The sequence below is a fragment of the Mastomys coucha genome, unplaced genomic scaffold, assembly GCF_008632895.1.
Source record: "Mastomys coucha isolate ucsf_1 unplaced genomic scaffold, UCSF_Mcou_1 pScaffold20, whole genome shotgun sequence".
Classification (NCBI taxonomy): Eukaryota; Metazoa; Chordata; class Mammalia; order Rodentia; family Muridae; genus Mastomys; species Mastomys coucha.
In genome coordinates this window covers 5,688,885-5,698,276 of record NW_022196903.1, presented here as the reverse complement: position 1 = coordinate 5,698,276, position 9,392 = coordinate 5,688,885, and the positions used below count along the sequence as shown (strand labels likewise).

Sequence of the window (9,392 nt, the reverse complement as noted above, 5' to 3'; positions counted from 1 at the left end):
CTGACCTCTGCCTCAGCCAGGGGCAGGGTTGGAATTTGTATAGGAACTTTGTCTGAAGGTTCCTGAATGTGAAATCATAACCATCCACTGGACAGATAGATGATATGCATTCTCCTGAAACACTGTTAGAAATGCAAAAATAAGTGCATAAATAAACTTAATATGAAAGTTGGATTTCAGATCGTTTAAAGAATTAATTTTGACAACAATTGTGTGTGTGTGTGTTTAAATTAGTTACTTAGCAGTTCCTGCATGTTCCCAAAGTTCTTGCTGCATGTTTTCAGCAGTCACAATTGCAAAGATCAAGTCCAAACCCTTGTTTGATTAGACCAGAGGATCAGAGACTAGGAATGCTAGAGCTGTTATGTGCGGCCATAACACAGAATCTTTAATAATAAAACAGTGCCAGCCAGGTGGGAATAGAAATGGCTGTGGGGGCTAGGCTGGTGGGGATGCATATCTATAATCTCAGCACTCAGGAGGCAGATTCAGCTGGGTCTACTCATTCAAGGAAAGCCTGAACTATAGAGCAAATAAGTCTAGGACAGCCAGGGCTACCCAGAGAAGAATGGATGTGAGTGTCTAATCAAGTTAAAACCTAGAATAGATCTAGTCCTCCCCTAACAATAGCTGCTGCAACCACCAAGGACAGGCAGCTCACCTCACTCCTCTAGTAGTTTAACCACCTCCCTGTGGCTCCCAGAAACTATTCACTGATACACATGTGTCTGAAAAGGATAACCCAGTAGACAGGTTTTAAAGATTCTGCTGAGGCTGCACAGATGAATTCATGGTTTTCACTTATAAACTAAGTAAAGAGTGATCGTATTTAGCTTCAAGTTTTTTTTTTTAATAATGTGTCTAATGACCTTTATTCGATTTGAATAAAAATAGCACTAAAAATAGATGGATTGATAGTTAATAAAGTGACTGCAGTTGATGTGTCAGCTAGGTCTTTGGAAGTTTATAAGCATATCCATTTGTGTTTGCTTCTGGCTAAAATTTGGCATGCACAGTTGATGGTGAGGATGCAAATTCGTCTTCCAAAGGGCTGTTTATATTGGCTAAGCAGCTTTTCCATGCATAGCAGTGGGAAAACAGAAAGGAAACAATTTCTCAGGCTGCTCAGGATTTGTTTAAATCTATTGTGTTAAAAAAATATGGCTTACAGTTCCTTTCTGAAGTGAAGACTCAGGCAACACTTACATTTAACAGGCCTCTCAAGTCCTTGCAGAATAACGTTAGCATCTGCACTATTACTACTATATCTCCTTCTACCCAAACACAAAAGCTTCATCGATGGTCATGAAACCAATTGTTGAAATTATATCATGTCAACTTTTTTTTATTTTTAATCATAAATGGATAAACCTGACAATATCGTTTTTCATCATAGAGGCAAGAAACTAGGATAATACATTTTTTCTTAATTTCAATTATGTTAATTTTTTTTTTTTTTTTAAGAAAACTAGGTGACTGGCAAGCCCTTGGTTTCTTCAGATGCACTGTACTCCTGGAGGTTTTCTTCTGTATCTTTTCAAAAGTGTAAGATAATTTTCAAAATCTGAGAGGTGTTTCTTTATCACTACATAAAGTTCATTTTTCACAAGACCAGTATATTTTTAGATATAATTAAAATTTAGTTGACTAGCTCTCTGAAGTACCAAGTTGCTCTAATAGAATTTTAGTATGCATATCTGAAATCTTCACTTTGATGATCTTCCTCTACCTAGTTCCTGGCAACCACAGGTTTAACCATTGTTAAACTTCTGTTTCACCATCCCAGTGTTGAAAATGTCAGAATTTGGAAAGATATTTATAGGCCCAAAAGAGTATAAAAATTTAGATTTCTAAATAGTTGAAATCAAAAGTTGTCTATATGTTTTCATATTGTTTTTGTAAAGAAATCTATAAAATGGCAGATAAGTGAATCACAGTGTTAGGTATATTCTTTATGTTTGTAATGATATGAACAGTATTTTGTTGGGTGGGGACAAGGCAGAACAGAGTAGACAGGTAGAGAATGAAGCAGATTTTTATCTCATTTTGAATTATGGTCTGGAAAAAGACACTTCAGACCACATATATGAAAACCACAGTTCAATCAACAAATAACTCTAAAGAAAACAACTGCTTTCTCTCTTATCTCTTTTGTTTGCTGGGAAACAAATCTTAAGTGGTCATGATTTATAGCACTAGGAAAGACTTATTTGGGACAAGCATATCCAACAGCTGGAATGCATGAAGCTCTTACTGCCTGTTCTCCCACAGTTCTAAGTTTTGTGGACACTTCATGCACATACTGATACAGATGGCTGCGTGTGCATGGCAGATGGTTCTAAGGACACCTAGCAGGGTTACCCATTTGATTAACAGAAGAAGACTCTGTAGTGAGAGTGGTGATTAAGCTCTTCTTTTAGAATTGTGCGGTTTTGTTTTGCTGTCATCTTCCTGTTGTTTTCTCTGTGAGAAGGACACCCAGCTTAAGAAGAATGATGGAGGGTGACAGTGACTGAGTGCTCTTAATTTGACTTCCTTGGCTAACTTTTGAGATTCTTTATATTTCAACACCAAATCTGTTATCTGAAAAAGGAGTGACCTTGAACATTTCTTCAGCTGTTTATTTTTCTAGGATTGTGTACAACAACTGTAAAAATAAATCTTAGTGTCCATATACAATGCTGCATACATAGTTTGATCTCCTCGAGTATAAGTAATGTGAGGCTTGGAGCTCTCCATTGCTGTCCCAATTTTCCCAGTGTCATCATAACCACTCAGGGAAATTCACATCTTCAAGACAGCTCGGTTTTCTTTTAAAGAGAAAACATAGCCTTCACTTCAATACTCCAATTAAATAAAGACTGTACATGGGAGGAAGTCTACTTATTATAATTAACTTAGGCAACAACAATATTCTCCCTATGTTCACTGATTTTTTTTTCTTCCTTGGTACTCTTGAATAGCTAACGTTACAGTAAACCAAAAAATGCATGCAATGCTGTATGCCACAATTAGTTCCTAGGCTTGATACTGAGAATCTTAAGTTGTTTTGACTAGGCAGCTAATAGCAATTTAGATAATTCTGCTCAAATTCAAAGACATGTGATGCAAATCCATGGCTGTGTTCCAGCACATTTCGTCCTGTCATAGTCATTTAAATCACCATGTTACACACATACGTATTGAAACTCAACTTTAAGTGTTTTATTTTTATGTACATTTCTTTTTTTCCAGAAATAAAATATCTAAATACAGACAGTGTAATGTTGTATATGTATAGCTTTCAACAATACTTGAGCTGAATAGATGCTTTGTATATTAAATTTGTCTTTTTAATGGAGTTCACAGCTACATTGATAAAATTGATTCCTTAGATCCTTTTTTTTTTCTTTTTAACCAATAACAAGCAGAGAGACAAGTACAATTTAATATTAATAAGCAGCTCAAATAACACTTGGTTAAACTATATACAGTACAAACCATTCATACAAATGAAGACTAGGATATTGAGTTTGTTACAATATGTGTAGTAAAGATAAGACAGACACTTATAACTTACATGGTGTCTGCCCTGCATTTCCCTTCTTTACATAATGATCAGAACTTGTGTTAAGCAGCCTTAGTTGGTATCAATATTGCAAAGGTCCGGTGATTGGCAAGAAAAGCTGTAATCCCAGTGTCCGCCCACATGTAAATTCCATATGTTTGCTCATCTTTACTGAGAACAAGTTCCTCCCTCCATAGAAAGAAAAGCCATCCTATATCACCTTGAATGTGCCTACGGTATGCTAGGAAAAAGCTACTACACTGTGTTGTGTTCATAAAATAAAGAATACTGAGCTCTAAAGACACATTTTTTTCCATTTAACAAGCATATAACTCCTACAGTAGTATTCACCAGCACAGCTACTCCGAGCAGTAGGAATGCATGAGTGGGGATTATTGATTAGCAAGGACTCAAGACCTTAAAAGAGATTTCTGTAACAGCGTGTTAGACACATCCTCTGTCTAGTTAATTCTTTCTGTTTGATCATAGTTTATCCTGAACCATCGTGAGTCAGACAATGAAAGCCCTCTCAAAGGGAACCGTGATAGATGGGAGCTGAAATGTGCAGGGGTGGGTGCTCATGTGCCTCTATTCGTGACAGCATGTCTTCAGATGAGACTCTGAGATCTATGGTGATTTACAACTATGCTGAGAGATGAAGCTGACTGTGCAGAAATTACGTCAATTGTTTCCACTAGCATGTGCACACCAGTCAGCAAGAGCGGCAGGGTAGACACATTCCAGGCAACAGATGGGACCTTCTTCCTTAAGGTAACAGCCCTGTCCTAGGACCTTTAACTCCGCAGGCTTCAGTCTCATGCCCTGTTCATCTTCATCCGGAGGGGAAGTAAGGTGTGTCACTGTGGTAGTTGTAGTCAGGGCATACTTTCTGTACTAGTTTATAGTCTGTACTATAAAAGGAAATGTAAATACAGATCACCTTGAAGGGCTTAGAGCAGAGCCAGGACACGTGACTTTGGGTCTGCTCCTGGTAACAGGTTTTTGAAGGGTCGTAGTTGCAGAGTGTGTTCTTGGTGGCCTTGTCAACCTTCTCATATTCAATGCGACAGTTGAAGGACTTGGAATCTTTGGCATCAATCACGGTTTGTTGTGCCAAATCGAATTCCACGATTTTTGTTGGGGGCACCAAGCTGACAGATACATTCCCTTGACCAGTGGAATTATGCCTGAAATATACACTAAACGTTCCGTTGCCGTGATCTACAATTTTCCCAGTTATCAATAGGTTTAGCTTCACTGTTTTGATGTTGGAATGAAAATCACCCCATCCAAACATTTTCTTAAACTTGCCGGTTTTAACAATGGGCCGTCTTTTGGCCCTGGGCCGAGGTTCCTGAAGATCTGTGGAGTTCCTCAGCCAATCCCAGAGGTCTTGCTCAGAATAAGGTTCTGGGGTGTCATAGCGCAGGTCCAAATCTGTGTCATTTTCTTTACCACGGAAAGTCTGTGAGAGGAGCCGACTGATAGACAAGTCTTTGCTGCTTTCTGTCCATATGTGCTTTAGTGTGGATTTGCTGCTTCCTGACTTCAGAAGTTCCGATTTTCCACCATTTGTTAGATTGGCACACGTGACCTGAGGAGAGAATTTAAAAGATGAGTGTTTATTTACATCCCCACATCTAAGAATAGGCAACACATGCATTCCAGCCCTTGCTGGGAGGCTTAGAATTAAATGATGACTTTTTTGTTGTTATTGTTCTTAAAAGCACCTCCGGTATCCGGCCACTGTTTATTAAGCTGTGATAAAATATCACTTCTATTTTTACTCAAGAGTGGGAAAGGGGAGGTGTGGGTGGCTAAAAACCACCAAGCCTGACCTGAGGATCCATATAAACATTGACTAACAGAGGAAAAGGCCGCCTACATGAGTAAGCCAAATTGAATTCAAATATCAACTAAACTAAAGTAAGTAACCTCAGCACCAAAACCCACCTTTGAAGCAAACTTTTATAGTCATTATGTTATTTTTTTTTTTTTTTGGCTTCAGAATCAACACAAGCTCTAAAACTTATAAATCCTTATAAATATGGTAGCTGATACCCTACTTACTTTTAAATTGTTGATTGCTTATGTGAACATTATATTAGAAACAGTAGTTTTACAAAGAGAATGTGGCATGTCTTACCTTGTCAATACACACACACACACACACACACACACACAGACATACACACATGCACACACAATCACAAGTCCTTATTACCACAATCATAAGCACCAGGCACAACATATAAGTCATTTTTTTTTAAATTTCGGTGCCTAAAATGTGGTTTAAGAAAAGAGATGTAAGTTAATATTCACTAGCAGGTAGACATTTGACAATCTGAAAAGCAACACAAATTTGGGAGATTACTTTGAGTGAGGTTGTAAGAGTCACATTTGGAAGACATTCTCCAAGCTCCCATCTTGTCTCTGTGAAAACAATTAATTAATCAAAAAACCCGAGAGTTCAAAGTAACCAGTTCTCTAATGGCTTCAAAGCAATAATTGCTCATTCTGCCATGGGACACTCAAGATCCACAATTTGTAGACACAACCCAGAACCCATAGGAAGCAACAGCCAATGAAGGCAAACCACTGGACTCATTTGGCTGAGGATGCCGAAGGCATTCCCCTAGATGCCCATTATAAAGCTAAGTTTCCCAGTAAAATCCTTTCTCAAACAGGAGTCTGATGATTATTCCTAATCTAGGTGCATTAAGATGAACTATGCATCAACTTCTCATCTAAAAAGTTCTGAGAGTAAAAAGTAATTGCTAAAAAACTCTCATAAGTGAGATGCATTAGGAATCAGACCTGTGTTCTAGACCATGCCTACCTGCATCTATAGGCTTACTCGTGTATGCCTCTTGCTATGACACAGATCCCTACCAACGATATTCTTCTAACAGATGCTGGAAAGAGTCTACACCACCTCCTGGACTCTATAAGCTTAGGAGCCAAGGGTTATTCCCTACTCTGTCATTTCCTTAAGACAACATATTGGGGTGAGACCATTCTCACAAATAGCAGTCAAAGTTGTTCTATTTGAAAAACTGCTGACCTTAAGAAATACTGTACTGATTTCCATGTAAACTTACTGCATCTAAGATAAAATGTGGTTTTATAGTGGGTGTTTATCTCATGCCTTACAAAACCAACGCTAAAACACTGAAGAAGCTAACACACACACACACACGCACACACACACACACACACACACACAAATTTAAAAAGCAAACAACAATAACAAAAAAAAAAAACTTTCAAGTTTAGAGTCCCTATCCTGTTGCATGTTCTTGGCATTTCCAAGGGTAGAACTATGCAACCTATGCCAACCTGGGCACACACAACTGATCAAAGTAGATTTTACAAGCAAACAGATAAATACAGAGGATGATATTCTAGGAACAAGATGGGTTACCAAAAGAGCAGACAGATAATAGTACAGGCATTATCATACTTAAAGGAAGTTAAGGCCAGGTTTCTGTTCACTGTTATTTTTCAGACTTTTAATTTATCACCTATCATACAAATCAAGACTCTAGTGTCATGAGAGATGGATTAGATAAAGCATTTCCATCTTAGAGTAATGCAGGGAATTGGGAGAAGGGTATCTTTGTTACCAATTTCCTTTTAGAATGAATACTAATATTCTTTCTCCTCTAGATCCTGTTCTGCCCTTACATTGGTTTCTCACAAACTGATTCCTATGTTTTCTCCACATTATTCAAGAATAGATTATATTCAAGAAACATTCATGACTAATAACAGCAAAATTTTAACATAGACTGAATAGTATGAGCTAAAGAAACAAAATAGAAGGGGAAATATTATTTAACAGAAGGGAAATAGGAATAGGAATGTGTATAGCATAAGTAAAAAATTAATTTCCTTTGCCTAATTCTGTCAATCTGTTATGGACTAATAGTATCTCATATAAGGTGAAAAATCACAATAGCTTCAGAGTTAATATTATCCAACATAATAATAAAATAGTAGAAGCAGTTAAATTTATTTTGATAATTCCCTAAATTAAATGTATTTCAAAGTATACTATCTTGGGAAGAAAAGATATACTCAATTATTGAGCACTTGCCAGCAGGTGCTCTAGATTTAGTACCCATAAATGGGAGAAAAAGGGTAAATAAAGGTAGAAAAAAATTATAATGGTATGACACAGGCAGTTATTATAACATATAATTTATGTAATTGGTAAAACTAATACTGATCATTTAGTTTTAGAATTATTTTATGAGTATTTGCCTTTTATATTTCAATAATATCTATTTTGTGGTTTAACATCCAAATGTGTACTTGCCAACACAAGCATCATCTTCCTACAATCCTCATCAAATATAAGACATAAATCCATATACTTTTCTCTGATTCTTTTCCTCAGAGTTAGATGTGTTCCCATTGTTTGGCTAGCAAAGATAAATTCAAGCATGCACAGAGTGGTTTTATGGCACTTTATCTCAGAATCAACAAAGGACTGTAATGTGATATTTCTGCCATGCACTTGTTAACAAAGCTATAGTGAAATTATTTCAAGACTGAAGGGGAAAAAACACATTGCAATTTATCAACAGCAGGGAGGGAATAAAAGGGGAAATTGTAGAGGTAGGGCACATGATAAAAAGAAGGACCAATGTATCCAGGATATGCTATAATTCTCAGACACAAGCACAACTCTTTTTAGACAGAATACCTATTGTTCAGCTCTAAATTATATTCTGCACAGCCATAGTGATTATGAGTATAGATCACCTGAATCTTAGACTAGACTGATCCTAAAAACTATGTTATGTGTGAATCTTATTTATTGTATAGAAACATGTTTTTCCAATCTAGAAACTAGGAGGTATTACCCATACCTCTCACATGGTGTAAGGGTTACATAGGACACTTCATTCAAAGCACCAAGGAAAGTCTCTGGCATGTGCTGAGCATTCACTATTGGTGTCAATGCTCATAATCATCACAATTTCACACGTGGCTTATGGACGTGAATTCTTAAGGGTAATGTGATGCTATTTACAAATAGACAATTTTTAAAGAAAATTTATCTTTAGCAGAATTGTAAAAATAAACAAAATTTTTTAAAATAATATAATACTAAGAGTGAGAGACAATGGGTAAGATACATGGTCAAAAGTTTCATGTTAGAAAGAATGAAATAAATTATAGAAACTTGCTGTGCAGAATTGTAACTCTAATCAGCAAAACAGTATTAAATATTCACAAATTGGTTCAAAAGGCAGTCATAAAGGGAAACATGTTGACCAAAATAAGATATTATAAAATATATCTTAGCAAACTTGAGAATATATATTGGATCTAATAATTAAATGTGCTGAAGTAGTTTTAAAAGGAAGAGGAGCACATTGTTTTCAAATGCTGACATGACAACCTAAGAAACATGGCCAGTTAAATAAGCAGTAAAAATCCAAGTATCAAAGGATGAGTGTAAGTTCTGCTATTAAATACCAAAAGCCATAAATGACTCAGCCTTAGCCAGTCAGGTGTAAAGCCTTGAGCAGTGCAATCAAGAAAAATCCATAGAAGCAGTGGGAGGGGCAATGGGATAGGGGGTTTTCAGAGGGGAGTGAGGAAAGGGGATAACACTTAAAATGTAAATAAAGAAAATATCTAATAAAAAAAAAGAAAATCTAGGGTGTGGTTTCCAAATCAAAACACCTTCCAGCAGTAACTGTCAGCCATACCTTTATATGCTACACACTCTTGTTTTTTCTCCCACTTAGTTGAGGAGAATAGGACAATATCTATGGAAGAATATCAATAATGAAATACAAAATAAAAATGCCATAACCATAGGTCTCTT

At 36.6% G+C, this 9,392-nt stretch overlaps 1 protein-coding gene across 2 annotated transcripts in view; it reads right to left on the bottom strand.

Annotated features, from left to right (window-relative positions):
- Positions 1–1,613: 1,613 nt before the first annotated feature.
- Nxph1 (neurexophilin 1) overlaps positions 1,614–9,392 on the bottom strand; it is a 322,916-nt gene continuing 315,137 nt past the window's right edge. For both annotated transcript variants that reach the window (XM_031381177.1, XM_031381176.1), the window contains one exon: positions 1,614–5,141. In XM_031381177.1, coding sequence (XP_031237037.1) covers positions 4,380–5,141 — 762 coding nt within the window. In that variant the 3' untranslated portion in view covers positions 1,614–4,379. The remainder of the gene's footprint in view (positions 5,142–9,392) is intronic.